Source organism: Hippoglossus hippoglossus, chromosome 19 (assembly GCF_009819705.1).
Source record: "Hippoglossus hippoglossus isolate fHipHip1 chromosome 19, fHipHip1.pri, whole genome shotgun sequence".
In the NCBI taxonomy this organism is placed as follows: Eukaryota; Metazoa; Chordata; class Actinopteri; order Pleuronectiformes; family Pleuronectidae; genus Hippoglossus; species Hippoglossus hippoglossus.
Genome location: NC_047169.1, coordinates 7,614,206 through 7,632,188, shown reverse-complemented (window position 1 = coordinate 7,632,188; position 17,983 = coordinate 7,614,206). Strand labels below are relative to the sequence as shown.

The 17,983-nt window shown below is 42.2% G+C and overlaps 1 protein-coding gene across 2 annotated transcripts in view; it reads right to left on the bottom strand.

The window, feature by feature from the left end:
* adkb (adenosine kinase b) overlaps nt 1-17,983 on the bottom strand; it is a 100,884-nt gene that overhangs the window by 67,304 nt on the left and 15,597 nt on the right. For both annotated transcript variants that reach the window (XM_034570276.1, XM_034570275.1), the window contains exon 4: nt 17,715-17,793. In XM_034570276.1, the coding sequence (XP_034426167.1) occupies nt 17,715-17,793 (79 nt within the window). The remainder of the gene's footprint in view (nt 1-17,714; nt 17,794-17,983) is intronic.

Genomic DNA, 17,983 nt, shown 5'->3' with positions numbered 1-17,983 from the left:
TATCCTGTGCGTTTTACAAACCCATGCAGAAAAGAGATGGGAAATATTACTGACCTATTTAACGCTTTGCAGATTAAGAGAAGAAACTGAGGTCTGTGTCAGATGCTCTTTACATACACAGTATTTCCAAATTCTTTTAAAATGGATTCTCCTTGCCAGATATAACACCCCGCGTGCCAATAATGTTAATATAGTGAAACACTGTGGCTGCGACTTTCACATTTCTAGACAGTAAAGTTTCTGAGCCAGAGAGGAGGACAATGCACTCCAGTTAAATCTAACTCGAGTGAAAAATGTGATTTCTATTTAGATATAGTTTTGTGTGCCAACAGGCTTTTCCTTCTGCCAAAAAACTGAATTCGATCTCTTTCGGTCTATTTTCTCCTTGAAATCACAGTCTCATAATAATCTTTAAAAACTGAGCGTGTGCCAAAAAACTGATTCACCTAACTCCCAGCCCACACTGCATTTTTACTGGAACGGCCACATATCACTGTCTGAGCAGTTTTCATAACCCAAATAGCATGAGAATCAAATTCATATATTTATTTCACACAGTGTAAACACGCTTTGATTCCAGTGAAACCATAAACCCAAAGCAGGGCACAGGGAGCTGAGTCTGGTTACAGAGGCTGTTTGGAGAGAGCCAGTCTGTGTGAAGCACACTTTACCTTTTTAAGCAAAAAGCAAACCAATTTCAGTGCAGCACCTGCACCTCGTGCCCTGTTGGCTTTGGCAGAGCAGATTCAATGAGTTCTCAACACTACAGGGCAGTGTGCCTGTAAGAATTTGCACTGACAGACGGCTTTTAGAGAAGAACCAAGGTCACCGCTGCAGAAACGCAGCGCAGAGGATCCGCTCAGAGCCAGGGGGAAGTGTGTGTGTGTCTCGCTCACACCCTTGAAATGAAAACAATGAGTGCAGACGGATACCAAGTTCAATAAACTTATCTTCACTTTGTAACCTCTGCAGAAACACGATATACGCAGGAGGCTAACAAGCTGCTAACAGGCTGGGCTGTTCTTATGGCACTTCAGCATAAACCAACTGTTTATATAAACTTCCACCGAAGCTAAACAATCCTCCACACGTCTGTCAAGTTCTTATAATAGAAAAATACAAGGAAACAGTCTGATAATCTGCACCAAATTACACAAACTCATAAATGTCAACACCATGAATATGTCTTTTTTACATCAAGATACAGACATTTTTGTGATGAAAAAGAAATTCCTGGAACAGTCTATGGATTCTTCCTCCACCAAGTTTGTTGCAAACTAGTTTAGGGGCTTTCTGCATCAGCTTACTGACAAAGAAACAAACAGTCACAGGTGAAAAAACAATCACACTCAGTAGAGCGTATACTTCTGCCAAGGCCCTAGAGTCCCATTAAATTCAATCAAGCCAAGTTGCACACTTAAATTATTTTTCATCAAGATCCAGGCGTTATTCACTGGGAAATTGGGGAAAAACTCGCCCTATCTCACGATGTTGAGAAATCTGTTCTTTCTTGGCCCATGTCCCATCATTCCGAAAAGTTCTGTGGAAATCCATTGGGTAGTTCTTGCTGAAGATCGAACAAACCAACCAACAATCAAACACTTTGATCGTAGGGGGTAGTTAGAGTAATGGCTGACAATCTAAGTAACATTAATATTGTATTAGGCCACATTCACACTGGCTTTATCACTGCATGAAAGAATTTAGCCATTCTCATTCCTTTGAAGATGGGAAGCGAGCTGATGAAAAAGTTTAATCGGGGTCTGTATCATCTGGCAAGGCGCTGGCCAATCACATGCATGACTTTGTAACACGAATGTTTTTCTGCTGTTTACCGTGCGATTGTCCAGATGAAATATAAAACTGTTGCTGCCAACGATGACCTCCCACACTTTTAAAACCACTCTGCTGCGTCCTGGCCTTGGAAACACATAACTGCGTTCCTCCAACTGGACTTCCCGGATCAGATTTTTATTGCCTCACTGGTATATGAAACAACACACCCCCCTTGTGCTGTTTAAAAACCAGGGCTTTTTCCCCCGGTATGAGCGCTGCCTCAGTGCTATAATGTCACAGGGCGATGCCAGACGTGCTAGCCTGTTTCAAGGGGAAATGCAACACAGCTGCCTTCAGAGAGACAGAACGCACATCTGACAAAAACTTCTCTACTTGATAACCAGGAAACCTGAAACCAATGAATCCAATACAGCAGAAAAATAAAACACAACAAGTCAAATATTGAATAAATACACATGCAAACCTTTTGTCAAACTTCTCTTGGTGCAGTTTGTTGTTCTATCTCTGTGCAAGTTAGCAGGATATCAGAAAAATCTTGTTGGGGATTACAAAGACATTTGGTGAAAAGTTGGGCGATGAGCCAGGGAACAAGTAATCAGTGTCTGGTGCACATCCAGCGACGTATTAATGGACTTCTTAAGGGATGAGTCTATGTTTTTCATACTGTCATCACAGCCCAGTCCCATTGGTCCCTAATGAAGATATACAGTCTTATAAATGAGGAGATAGTTTTAGACCATATTACTTTAAGCAGCAAATCAATGCACGCTGGGTGTTTTTACAGTGACTATTTACTGCAGCAAGTGAATGTGAAAATTAACCACAGTCCCCGTGTTCAAGGTAAATCTATTTGTAAAGAGCTTTTCTAGTCTATCGACCACTCAGAGCTCTTTACAATGTATGTGTCATCCACCCATTCACACACACACACACACACACACACACACACTCATTCATGCACTGATTATGTAGCGTCAGGAGCAGGCAGGGGTTCAGTGCCTTGCTCAAGGACACTTTGACATGCTGTGTTTTGTATAATGGAGTTCTGTGGCAGGGAGGAAAAAGTCAGGTCAGTCAGATAATTGTGAGAAAGATGATTTTTGTATAGTTTTCATATTTTCAGTGAACATATCTTTTATAAGAGACATTATTGCTATTTTCTCAAGATCTATACACAGATAAAAGTGTATATTATTATAAAAAACGTATTATTAATATTGTATTCAATAATAGCAACACTTCAGGAAACAGACGAATATGCAGCCATGGCAAAGAAAGAGTTTTCTCATTGTTGATTTATTTATTATTAACACCATTTCAGAGAGGTGTTAGTTCAATTAAATGATGTGTTTTTATAGGCAGTGTTACCTTATACTTATATACTTTGAGTATTTCTCACATTCTGTCAGCCTCATTTAAAAATACACAGTGTTCAACATTATAAATAAATCCACAAAGCACCCTTTTGTTATCACTATGTACACGGGTTTTCTCGACGTGTGCACGCGAGGAGAATATTTTTCCTAATTGTTAATGATGGGAAAGCCCCAGCAGGCTACTTTAAGAAAAAGGTTGTCAGAGAAATCGCTAACAGCTGCCAGCCACAGGAATTCAGAAATGCCAAACCAGCACTTTGTGATTGGCATAAGGAAGTTACACCCACTTTGTAATAATACGTTTCGCTTTTGGTGAGGTGCCAAATGGGTCGCCGCCAGTGCAGACATGACAGCCTGATCAGATGATTCTGTGCAAAAACATCAGGACAGGGAAAACTATAATTATTTGTCTGAGGTCGGCTTCAGGTTGCTGTACGGCTCATAAATACAAATGAGATGTAACTTATAGAACAAATCTAATAATAGTGGCTCCACTCAGAAAGTCGTTTTGAGGAACAAGCCTTAATTATAGCTTCACATACTTCTACACACTTCTCTCTACCCATGTGGCCCTTCTGACAAGGTAATAATGGCACACACTCACTAATGGAACCAATATTTAATGTTAATTCTTAATAGGAGTAATTTCATGTCATTGTAAATGTCTAATAACTGATTTCAGTACAGTGAAGCAGCATGATACTGTTGTTGCTCCAGCGATCGCAGTGTTTTAAAGTCAAGCAAAGGAAAGGAGCTATAACCTTTCAGAGTAACTTGGCTCAATCGTACATCTTCCCTGATGCCACCACACCTGCTCAGGTCTGTCTGCTCTGCAGGTGCACTCTGGGTATTTACTCCAGACCCATTTACCACAAATACATGCTACCGTCTGTTACGTTCCTAAAACCTCTCGATTTCTTCTTCCTCCATCTCTGTTGACCCACTCCCTCTTCCTGCCCCGGTCCTGTGGCCTTGATGATACATTTACTTTCCATGAATCAATTTCTGAAACTCAGCAATTCCCCCGCGCCACGGGGAGTCAGAGGAAATCTATGAGTCAGAGGTGCCCGAAGATGCTCAATAGTCAGCCCTGTCACTTCCTGTCTGCCTGCGTCAAAACCCAGTGATGGGCCGCCCTGATAAAGATAACACAGGTCAATAACAAGCAGCTGACACAGGAGACAAGTGCAAAAGAGGAGCTACAGTAGGTGGGGACAATAAAATGAAGGAAAGGGAGAATCCAAGGGAAAGGTAAGTCAAAAAAAAAAAAAAAAAGATTATTATACATGTGGTTTTTGATGGCATCTTTGAGAATTAAAAACTATATTCGATTCCAAGATTTGAGGCATTAAAAACACACTTTTCCCCCTAAATCCTGCTGCCATCTGCGCCACATGTTCTGTCCCACTTTCAAAGTACATTTGGCACAGTACAATAGACTTTCATTGTTCCTGCTGTGAGTAGATAAGAAATCAATATACTCTTCTGCTTTGTTCCAACAGGATACAATACAACAAACTGCTAATCTATAACAGCACAGCCGATTAAACTTTACAAAACAACGGCTCTTCACAAAATAGTTTTTCCAAATATTATATACTTAATAAATATTTCATTCTTATATATATATTTCATACTCATTCCACCACCAATGCCCTATTGCGCAATGTTAAAGATACATCAGCTCCAAAAATGAATGGGTTCTTCCCGGGCTCATAACCCACAAGTCCACCAAGTTTCAAGAAAGTCGGTTATGTGGTTCTTGCGTAATCCTGCTAACATACAAACGAACAGTGAAAACATAACCGCCTTGGTGGAGGGAACAACCCAAATAAAACTAAGTACAATACTGTACATTTAAAACCTGCTTAGATGAAGTATGTGGAATTGGAGCCCAGAGATTCTTCAGTGTTGTTTTAATTCTAGTTGTGTCCAGATAGAGGATTGTTTAATGGCCCTTTAACAACTTTTTGATGGAGAAAGTAATGCTTCCAAAAGGCCAGGAATATTTTATTGTGACAAGTGCAGCTGAAGTACCCGAAAGACCCTCGAGACAAAAACTGTGAAATTGCGATATTCTCCCGTTTGTCCCACCGCTACTTTAACAGCGGCTTTCAAGTGGGGAGATTTAATTTCCCTACATGTTTACCTTTGCATCATCCCTGCCGCCTCCTCCTCTCCTGTAACATTTCTCTCCTCTCTTCCTTCCCAGGAGACAAAGCAGGCAGACGGCTCTAATAAACAGCGGCATGAAGCCTCACAGTGACGGCGTATGCCGAGGCAACCGATGTGATCAATTATCGAGTGGCCGATTCTCTTTAATTAGAGGGTTTAAGTATTGAGTTTGCCTGGGTGGGAAGCTGAGAAGCAGCATGTAAACCAACCTCATTACACTGCAGTGATTCACCTCCAAGGAGCTGTGATCCACGCAGTGTTTACACCATACATTTGTTTCTGTGGTAACATATCGAGTGGAGGAATGGCTCAGTGACAGACCCAGTTTCCCCCCCCCCTCCTCTCCTCTCTCTCCATTTTTTTTTTCCTTTCACTCTCCCTCCCACTCACTGCTGAAGAGGCTGTCACACTGGTTTGCCTTTTGTTGTGGAGAGTCTAGAGAGGTAGCACAATGTGTCCTAGTTAAAGCAGTGCCCCATCTGCCCGGCATAATTAGACAATTATGCTGGAAGGATCCGTCATTAATTCCTTTGTGGTGGCCAATTTCGCACCACAAAGAGGTCTCAGGTTTAGTTTTTCTTTGCACATCTCTGCTCATTTACCACGGCCCCTGTTATCGTCCTCAAGTATTGATACTATGGCAACTTGGGGTGGGAAAATATACTCCTGCCAATATTGACTGGTTTGTATTACTGTAGTGAAAAGGCCAAGGGGAATATTGGCTGCTGTCTTGTGCTGAATAAAAACCAGCAGCTAGAAAACAGCGTTGTGAAAACAGAGGGAGATGCACAACAAACAGCCGCAGTTAATGTATTGAGTTTTGAAGTAGGTGCCCTGATGAAATATGCATTATGTGGAATGATCGTTGTGTTGCATTGTGGGGTGTATAGATTCATCTGAGCAAGAAAAATCGTTATCATTTCTCAAAAGCCACACTGACTGACTAATACACCACTAATTAAATGTGAAATCTAAACTTTTTCAATTAATACACCTTCATTACGTCCATGTGGGATTTGTGAAATGCAAGATTTTTCAGAAATGTAGATCTGTTTTTGGGATCACATCAGTTGCCGTCTAACTTTGGGCGCTTCAACACCTCGTTTGGTCTTGATCTTTGGACTTTTCAGTTTAGTCCAAAATAACTGGAATGAAAAGGTGCATCGGATCACAATTCGGGCAAATGGACCAAAAGTTTGTCTGACCAAAAGAGGTGTTCTTGCTCTGGATCAAACTGGACCATGGTTCTATTTATTTGCATTGTGAAAACATTTTTTGGACAGTTCTGACTTTTGGTACAGTTGCAGGAAGTTGGTACAATAGAACAAAAAAAAAAGGCTGAAGTGGCTCGCAGGAGTATTTTGCCTCCAATAATATCACCTCCTACGATATTACAACAAGGATGAATTTGTACTTGATAAACACAAATACAATGTCGGTTATATCACAAGCATATTCAGCATTAGATGATAGCACATTAACATGCACATTTTAGCACATCAGCATGTTATGTCATATTCTAAATTCAATGCTAGCTTAAGATTGTAAAAGTAGCATTTCATTAGAACTGACGGTAAGTGTCAGTCCCTTTGGACAAGTGTAAATGTGATCTATTGTGATGCTAGGTGAGAACGAGATGTCTACGCTTCACAATCCTTTATCATTACATTTAATACTTGTCAAGATATTTCAGAGCGGCCAACTGGCTATCAATAAATCTACAGCACTACTACTGATGGTGTAGACTTATAAGGTCAATTTATCAACTTTTAGCAGCTGTGACCACAACTATTTTGAAAGTTTGACTGTGAAACTTGTGCAAGATAAAGGCTGGTGCACTAGAATGGAATAAAAAATGTCAGTATTTACTACTTTTGGCCATAACTAGATGTGTTGTGACACAACATCTGGCAATAAAGTTCAGAATTTCCTGTTTTTACAAAAAAAAAAGTAAATGAGTAAAGGAGGGACAGCACCAGACACACATTCAGTTAACCAGACACAACCTCGAAGATTTACTCTGAAATAAATGTCTGATAAATAACTGTCACCAAATGAGGTAATGAGGTATTAATGACTGAACCACAGGGACTGATGAAAGTTTTGTAATATTTACATATTTGCAGTTTTGACTTTTATAATGAATGTGACAGGAAGTGCAGGAAATGTCAGCGAGCTTAGCAGTTAGCGCCACTTTTAATCAAAAGTGTTTATAAAACAAGGCAACAGTGATTCTCTGCATTCTTTAACCGTGGATCAGTGTGAGATATTGCAGGGAGTAATGAAACAAGACGGAGCAGCCGCAGAGAGCTGTCAGGTGCCACCAGTAACTACAGGTGTCGCCAAATCAACCAGGACGGGAATCTTGCAGATTGCCATTTTAATTACAAGGTCCACCTTGGTTTTTCATCTGCTGCGATAGAGGAACCTGCTGCTTGTCTAAGTACAATTTAGAAACTCCTTATCAAACATTGGCGTCTCCACATTAACTGTTTCACAGTAACACTGAGTAACTCAGCTTGAGCGAGACATGTGGGAAGATGTCTTACAATGTAGCTCAAATCTGATTAGAGCAGTGATCTAATCAGCCATGAATTCATCTGTGAAGACAAGCAGGCAAAGAGAAAATCACCGCAGAGAATTCTGTGTAATTATCAAAAATCTCACAGCGGTACATTAAAATTCTAATTACGACATATTATCTTAATTGCTAAGGAGATGCAAATCAAAACAAGGTTAACGCCGCTCCCTTAACATGCAGGAGAACATGCGGTGGGAACCTCGTCTATATTCACTGAATCAGCTTGACTTGTTCGACACGAGAGGCTGTCATTTTGTAATGCTTCCCCCCTCTCTTAAGGGCGATAATCCTCGCTGAGAGCACAAGCAGCAGCTCAATCGTGCAACAATAACACGAACAAACAGCTAATTGCTGCGCATTCATTTCCTCATTTTATCAAGCAGAGCTGGTGACAGCTTATCTTAAGAACTAACTTCCTCTAAAGCCATGTACCTCCAAAACTGAGGAAAACAGCCTTGTCCTCAGCTCAGAGACAATGCACTTTTCAGACAATCTAAAACCCCAAAAGGGGGCTTGTAATCCTTCAACTCATCTGGGCACAAAACAAATCACAGGAGCCGGAGATAGTCGATTCTCACACTTGGAAAGAAATGGTCCAAGAGACACGTGTGCAACAAATACAGAAAAACAGAGAAAAAAGGTTCTCAAGAAACTGAAAGTCCCATGGTACACAACAAATTGCTTTCCATAAATTGTACCTGACAGGTGCACACTGTAACTCTGCAGACATAAGACAGCTGGATGACAGCAGGCACAAGGGGTAATGGTGACAGGAGAAGAACATGCCATTGAACATGGATTTATGAGCGGGTCCAGGCTGAGGCGATCCATCAGTGAAGTCACGTAGCGTCAAATCTGGTCATGTTTAGGACACGTTTAGGTGCCGACGCACAAAAGACATGTTGGACGTGTGCGGAAATGAGCAATTTGCTGCTTTTTTAGCCGAGGGGGAATCTATTCCCACCCACAAAGTCGATTTTCAGTCTCTTAATTGGAGTAGTTATGCTTTGATAGAGAGCTCCCTTTTCTCCGGAGGTTCTCGCAGTAGGCTAATTACAGTACGTGGTAGCGTTAAACTAACTGCAGTCATTTCTGAAACATCAGATTCCTGACAGAAAATAATAAACTGGAGGGGCCGATGTTTTCACTTAGAGATGTTGGAGTTTCTGTACCGTTTGGCTTTGGGGACGTGGTTACCCACATACTGTAAATTGAGTTTCTCCTTTTCACTTTCACACACAAACATACAGTGCAAACACTTTCTCGCACGGTCCTTCCCCTGCTGGACAGAAATAAATGGAGACCCCAGGAGTTCCCTTTGGCCCCGGCCCTCGCAGTCTATAACAGAGCCGACAGCTCCGATAGCTCCTGAGAAAGCAAAAGCTGCTCGGGGATCGCTTTACAATTCTCAGGGGCTCGAATAACCTGATCTTGAACTGATCCCGTGCACTGATCCTTTGGTATTGGGTTAGGAACGTGTGAAGGGGCCTGTTGAATGAGCTCGCTGGATATCAACATCCTCGCTCCGTGTTGCTCCAGCCCGGCAGATTGTTTGACTTGATTAGTCTCTGCCCGAGTGTTAGACTACCCAACGCCGAGCCCTCCAGACACCGGTATCAATGTGTCAGAGGGAAAAGTGCTCTCCCAAGGCTCAAGGTGGAGCCCATTACCCTGAGTGAGAGCACTGTAAGTTAATAGGATTTGCTCCCGATCAAGAGACTGAACTATTTCCTGAGGCTGTTACAGGCCGAAGCACAAAAATAAATGTTCTTTTATTCAAGTCTATTAAAGCATCCCCTCCCTCCAAAAAACTACCACCACCAGCACCCAAACCACTCCGACCCCAACCCTCCTTTCTCTCCTTGTTGGGATATCTGTTATTACTGCAGGAGGTGGTGCTCTCCGTCTCCTGTTCTCCTGTGTGTGTGTTTTTCACTCTCTCAAGCAGCCAGTAAAAGTAAAAGGTTGGCACTTTTTGTCTAAAGGAGTCATTTGTTCAGGTGAAAATTAAACTTGCATGGTAAGCAGAGCCAGGCCTGCGGTTGGACAGGGGCAGAGGGGATTCCAGATTAATCATATGGACTATACACCGTGAGGATATTCATTGAGGAGTAATTGCCAGGGGGGCTTTATGTAATGTATTCTCCCCATGAGGTAAAACCTTGTAGTAGTGAGAAAGGATAATAGAGTAAGAGGATCATATAAAATGTTTGCTGCTCCAACCTTTAACTCAGAGCTTAACCCTGACCTCCAGCAGTAATTACAGCGTTAATTGCCAACTGATCTGAGGAGGAGGTTCCATCCAGCTCTGCTGCAGATGTCAACAGGGCTTAGGAACCGTCATCAGAGGTGCAGCGGATCAGGCGTCGTCGCCGAGGTGCACCTCTGGATGATAAGCAACACAGAGAGGAAGTGTTTGGTGATTACGTTTACTGTAAAGAGCCTGATGTGAATTAATAACATCTTCCTGGAATTTTTAGGACTGAAAGACAATGTTTACTATCAATCAATTTGTTGACTTTTAATGTGATTATTATATTAAGTTATTCTGTTGATTTAGCCTATTATTAATTTTCTTATCAGATATTCATTTTACAATCAATATATCCAATAATTCATGGTAGCTGTCTGTATGTGGTTCACATATTTCGAGAATCGTTCATCTAATCAGCTTCAAACTTGGCACGAGTGTTGTTTATGTCCCAAGGAAGTGCCGTGTCGAATTTGGTGCGATTTGGACCCGTGATCCCTTCAATATTAATACATTTAGAATAAACAGACGAGCAGCGCTCTGCAGCACCTGCTGCTGGGACTCATCAACGAAAGTGACGTTGTCATTGACGAAAACAGCGTAAACAATATCATCACTGAATAATACCTTGATATTGTTTTACATAATACGTTTACCTGGTCAATTCACAAAAAATATAAAAATATAATGAAATAACAAAATTAGTTTCTAACAAAAAAAGTTTCTGTTTGTTCAATTTGATTTTATGTGATATGTGTAATAAAAGTCAGTAAAATATTTGTATGTTGGTTGCTTGTCAACATTTTTGTATTTTACTGTGTTAATATAAGCCTGACTGAACACTAATTTGATTATGATTTTGCATACAACTGATATATTATGATTATATATTTAAAAAGTAGAAAAATATCATTACTATTACTGTGAAATAGATTTCAGCCATGTTCTTCAGCACTTATTTCTTGCCATACATTTGACTTTAGCATTCATGACAACACACAACTTCAGTTTTGACAAGTCAAGACAGGCGATAAAGAGCATTAGACTAAATAATAAGCCTGTCAGTGTGAAAAACAGACATATTTCCTCTGGATTTGTTTAAAACCATGGAGTCGGTGCATTTCACCACAGATCTAAGCACGGCATCACGCAGGAAACCTGAATGTCTTCAGTGAGTCAAATAGTTAAGTTGAGCCAGTGCTGCCATAAACCCTGTGGGAGAGCTTGGAATAATCTAGGCGATGTTAATGATGCAATTTATATGTGAGGGGACCGGTGTTTGGCAGGCTCTTTCCGTCTGAGCGGGCTGCACATCCCAGCGAGCTCCCAGCACCCCCTGCTAGATGGAGGGGGTGGAGTAGGAGGAGGATGTCAGAGCCCATGTGAAAAGAGGGAGCGAGCGAAGCACTGATAAGAGCCATTACTATTAGTGTCTGTCTGTCACCTGCTGTGCGTCATCCAGCCTTCTCTCTCTCCACATGCGCCCCCATCCCCGTCGCTCCATCCCCATCCGTTTTCCTGAGGCACATCACTTCAAATTTGCACTCACCTACACATTTTCCATCCTGTCACAGGTATAGTCAGTTGACTTTAAAACCGAGCCAAGCTGCACTCTGAAAAACTACTGTGAGCTTTGTTTCAAAACAGTTGTGAATTAGTGGAGGTGCAGACAGCTGCCAGCATTTATTCAGTAAACAAAATAGCTATAGATGAATAACTGAATTGGCAGAAGGGGATGCAATATTCTACACACACACCGTTCCCAAGCAAACACAAAGCCTAATTTGGTATTTCATTTATTACTTGGCACAAATTCTGCAGCTCCTTAAACTTATGAACTCGGGAGAAATGAACAGTAATTGCAGTCTGTTCTTTATTTTCTTAAAACCTTTTTAACCAAATATTTAAAGCTGTTTTTCTCAGTTGCTATGCAACACTTCAACCACAAGAGTGGGAGCATGCTGAGAATGTGCCAAATAAATACTACTGCCACCGACATTCTGCGGGGAAATATGAGAGAAGGGCATCGTTCAATAATCATATGAAAATGTAGAACAGTTGTGTAAAATGCACAATCATCCTTGCATTCATCACTTACTTGACCTGTGTCAAAGCATGATTCCAAGCAATAGTTAATTTAATGAACCATTGTTTACAGTCTGAAAGGCATCACACAGCCATGTGAGCACTTTTTTGTTCATTGCATGCGAATACAAGTGCAAGGATTTAACCACAGAATCCAGCAACGTGTCAGGCGTACAGAGTGTCCTGTGCAGAATATCATTCTGTAATTTGATGTGCGAAAGCTGCCAGGTATATAGACAACTGCCTGTTTCACAGGTCCTTTCAGATTTCACTCCGAGCTCGCCTGGAGCTCGGGCATCTGTACAACAGCCAAGCAAAAAGCAAGCAAGCCAATGGTGCAGCCTTTCTTCCTGAGCCGGGAATCAAGGACTTAAAGCAAGGACACGTTATGCAAGATATCACGTTCAATTCCACCGCCAGCCTCTGAGGCCAGATGATACACATTGAGTGAGTCGGTCTCTCTCGAGCCCTCAATGTTAATCAACACTCTTTCCAATGCATACTTATGAGTTACAATCTACTCCCCATGTCTTCCCTTTGGCAGTTTAAATTAAGTCGCAAATGTGACGGCAAATTAACTTCAACGGGGACGGTAATGTGTCACCTATACAGAAATCTGTGCCATTTCTCACCAGGGTAACTCAAATCATGCCTATCTGAGAGGAAAATTAAATCAAACAAATTATTTTCAAATGAAAATCTAATTCGAGGAAACAGAGGGAAAGACGGCGTTCTGCGGCGGGGGCCATCAGCTGTTAACAAATCCTGATGTTGACAAAGCCATGCATAATTGCCCAGTCAACCTTTATCATTGTGATCACAGAGCTAGAGATTTAATGCACACTAGTATTAGCTGTGACACACAGTCACAATAGAGTTGAGGTGGGAGGAACACGTGCTCAGACAGTGTGCGCTCGTACACGTGTGTGTAAACGGGAGGTGGATGTGGAACCAACAGAGATCTCCCCACTTCATCATTGAGTAAATGGCACCACAAACGTGAGCTGCGACTTCACAGCTGCCTCATGGCGGGTGACATTGAAGCCCACGCATGAACACATCACTCATCAAAGCGAATGAGCCGTTCTTCGCTTCCGCTGCTCGTGGCGAGCAAAAGACAATGGCAGCCCCCCCCCAAGAGCACACTTGCACACCTGGAAGGACGAGAATGAGTGGAGATGGGAAGGAGGAAGGAGAGAGAAAGAAAAAAAAATCCATTTGGTTCCATGCATCTCTCACAAGAGGCTTAACAGACTGTGACCTTCCGTTGCTTCATAATGGGGGAAGGAAACGCCAAGACCCTGGTGCCATAAAACGGCTCAGAGCGGGTGCTAACAGTGGTTCTGCAATTAACCTGTCTTAAAACAAACAAGAGGCTTTTGCTTTAACAACAGGCGCATACTTGAGAGGCTTGATTTCTGCGGCGAGGAACTCAAAGGCCCACCAGGGTTCAGGTTTTAATCGGTCATTAGCATGCTCATTCCAGCACAGCTGCGCCGAGATCTATGCGGCTACAAGCTCGCTCAGTGTGATCAAAAACCAAAACAAAAAGGTCTCACGCAGATCCCCGACACGCCAAAGAAAGGTCGGCCATCAAACGTGTCAACAGCCCTTCAAGTCTCTTTACAGACAAAGGATATTTGCCTTGACACTATATCATAAAAGGTTTGAGAAGAATGCAAGAGAGAAAACAGAACGCGAGAGGGAAATAGTGAATGCCCTCTTTTAGCGTATAAGCACATCCTCCAGAAAGTTCAGGCACATAGTTTGAACACAAAGAGCTCCACTCTTTCTCCTTAACTGTCCTCTTTTCCCTAAGTGGTACCAGACGTAGGTATTTCTTCATTTAGCTCATTCGAATGGAGGCGAGCTGCTGTTCTTTATTTATTTAACAAAACGAGCTGCAAAAGCCAAACATTAGGTCATGGAATATTTTCACCCAAAGAAATAAGTCAATGCCTTCAATGAGACATCAAACCCAGTTTAAGTATTCCCCTACAAAATATGAGCTGGTGAGGACCTCTCTCTAAGTCAAGTAGTGCTGAGGGGAATTTTTTTTTCCTGCTTCTCTAAATACAACTTTTGAACAGCGCGGTGCACATGCGTTTTCAATTAAGAGCTCAGAGCCAACATCCAAGCCTGGGCCCCATTCACCCCTTTTCCACGATTGACCAAGTCTGAGGAAATGTTGAACAGGCATCATAACCATAACAGAGACGGCAGATTTTTCAAAAGCTCTAAACAATAATTAAGACATCACAGTGAATTGATGAGGCAGCGTTCAAGTGCCACACAAAATCTAAATAAAGAGGAGGGAACATACTTAATCATAACTTTTTGTGACACATTCACGACCGGAGCACTTACACAAGGCAATTTGTCCCTTTGGTGAACGGCTACAAAGACTGCTTACAGTGCAAAGAAGTAAAATATGTCAATGGTGTTGATTTGTGGGGATCATAATGAGAATGCACGGTTTACACGAGGCACTTGGAGTAGGATCTACTTCCCTGGCAGAGGCAATAACTCCCTATGAGCCTGTCTCTGCTCAGACTTCAATCTCTGGGCCCCAAGGAGCTGTTGGAGGACTTTGATGTTCTGTCTAAATGAATTGACTGTGCTTCTTGATACAGCCCTCCAGTCAACTGAGTCCCCCCCCCACGGATTCTGTCACCTGTGATAAACACAGTGCGTGCTCAGCGGTACCAAATTCTGGATCACATGCCCACAAAGCCCATAGTTGTTTCACTCTTCCCCTTTAACTTTGTAAATGACTGAAATAAATATGATTGTGGTTTCCTGCTGAACTCAATCTGAGGAGAGAGCCCTTTGAAGTGTGGGGCTGTATGTGAGCAAACAACGCTGGGCTGGTTTCTGTTACCTTACAGCTCCACAACATCCACGAGGTGAGCCTTTATGTCGGATGCCCCTTCAGGGCATGGTGTTTGGTTGAGCCTGGGCAAAGACAACAACCTCCAGCACACTTCTATCATTGCATCCCCCCCCCCCCCCCTTTAGAATCAGAGCCAGGAAGCTCTGAATACAAGCCCGCTACTTCACTGACGAGATCTAAACAAGATCTAAAGCTTATTGAGAAGTGCAAAGCTAAAGAAGAAGTACAAGTGTGTTGATGCATCTACCTTGGATCTACTAGTTTGTCTGCTTTGAATACGGATAAGTTGTGACAGGAGCCGTAACCCATGAAAGATGAAAACAAAAAAAAGCAATGTCCCAGCACTAAAGATAGCACCGAGCCCAACCAATCGACGACTAGCAAACACTGCTATGGATGATTTGAATCAAAGAGCAGGGCAGAGACAGCGGTTAGAGGAAAACAATACTTATCCATCTAAGCTTCAGCTTGGTCAATTCTCATTTGACTAAATCCAATTACCATTGATTCTGTATCTTCCTAAAGCCAAGGTTTAGGTTTTCCTTGATAGTGCAGAAATCTTAACTGGGATGAAGCGGTAGTATTTAACCTATTACAGCCTCCGATGAAGCGGCCGGATTGTGGAGGAGTACGAGTTCTACTGACGGAGGCATTGATCTTCCCACACCCTGGGTTTTCCCAGCGTGTGCAGCGATTCCAGTGGAAATCCTCTGAACACCTCTCTCTCCTCCAGCGGCGATGGCGCTCCCGAGCAAACCTGCCCTGGATCGAGCATCTCATTTAGTCACCGGGCCCTTTGATGTGGATTCAGTGCTGCAGTGCATATCATTCGTGTTTGAAGGTTCAGCTTCCACAATACAGCAGGGTTTGAAGTTTCGCATACTGCAGGTGCTACAATGTGATAATCTGGGAGCCGGTTATGCATTATACATTTTTCATAAAAGAACACCATCAAGTGAAAGTGAAATGTGGAAAAGTCAGCGCTTCAAGGTATATATTGACAGAAACTGTTTGTGAGACTTCTGGGTGTGGGACGAAAACACTCTAGTTATCTTGAGCATTTCAGAATCAGATCTACATCTCCCCTCTGAAGGGGGTAAATATCCAAATAAACAGAGTAGAATAACATTTGACTGGAGTCTACCGTGCCATTATAAGAGCAATTTAGTTGACTGAATGCTTCTCTCATGGCGCAGAGGCCATGACGGCTCTTTTTCCAGAAAACGCCCGGACTAAGAATCTCCTTCTCCATCTGATTTCCCCGAGGAGTGGCTACGCACCTTGCGGCAGTTTCTTCAATGTCTTCTTAAATAAAACATGACAAATCCTTGTCAAGGTCTATGTCTTAACTGAGGCAGACCCACTAAACCCATGGCTTTAGCTGGTGTAATGACAAGACAGAGAAATAATCCATTTAAAAATCTGAGATTACAGTTTTCAAGGTTGGTGTAATTGACTCAATTGGAAAAGTCGTTTTTTTTTTTTTTTTATCCAACTGCAACAAGTACAAAAGATAAAAAAAAAAAAAAGAAGGGGAAGTTGTTGCCGAAAGAATAAAATCAAATTGGCAGTTACTGTCTGTGAGTGAGTGAAGTTTATGCAAACGCTTCTGATCTTGATAATTAAAGAGTGTTTGTATGGAGGTGCAGAGCGCCGCGTCTCCTTTTAAAGGATGTTTACTGTCTCCAAAGCATGGAGATGGTGGCAGCCTGAGGGGGGCTGCCTGCCTGCTTTCCTTCTCCCTCCCTCTGTATCCATCTTGTGCTAAATACACACAGAGACACACATATATATACGCGTGCATACACAAGCGCATGTGTACAAATCCGAACTCTACACACTGTACTGGCATGTACAAACAAAAAAACCCACACGGATGAGAGAGAGAGAGCGAGAGAGAGCGAGAGAGAGCGAGCGAGAGAGAGCGAGAGAGAGCGAGAGCACGCTTTCACAAACATCAGCCTCTCAATTAGCTTCTGCTCTCATTTCTTCCTTGGTAGAGTCATTTTTCAGCTGGATGCTTTTCCTTTGTTTATCGTGAGCAGACCAAAGCCTTATCAGCAGCTAATCACTGCATGTCAAATTCACAGACTTGCTGCAGTCACTTAAAAAACACACACAAAATAAAACAAAAGCGGATCTGAGTGAATAATCGTCTCAAGTTCAGATTGCCATTTTAGATTTGGACAATCACCCATTTCTTTTAGATGCTGAAATCTGTCTCCGAGCCAGGGAGTCGATCAGCGTTTGTTTGATATAATTTGTTGTGACATGTTAATTGCATCTACTTGTAATTCTCTCTAATTGATGTTTGATATGTCTCAGGAAATTAGGCCAACTAGATAACACTGCAAATATTATGAATCCCTCCTGCCTTTCTCTTTCCACGGCAGGTCTGATGAATTCACAACACCTAAAACTGTAATGTGTCAACTTGCTGTGCAGCTATGCTCTGTATTCCCAGGGCTGCCAGGCTGACAAATCTAAGGTTACAAGCACACCACTGTGTATTCAAAACACATTCAGGCGCACTGCAGAGGGCCAGAGGAGACTAACCTGAGCAATTTTCACTGAGTTCTGGGTTGAGCCACCAGCGTGATATTCAACTTTGTTCCTCTTGACAATTTCTTCAAACCTGGAATAAAGACAAGGACAGGTGTTGTTAGAAGAGACATTAACGTTGGAGATAGAACAGTGGATTTCAGGTGGAGGGTGAGGGAGCAGCTGTGACCTAGAGGGTGTGAAAAGAGTGAAATATCTCAAAAACAATGTCATATCAATTTAGAGAATAGATCCTTATGACCTTTGTGATTCCTTAACCAGTT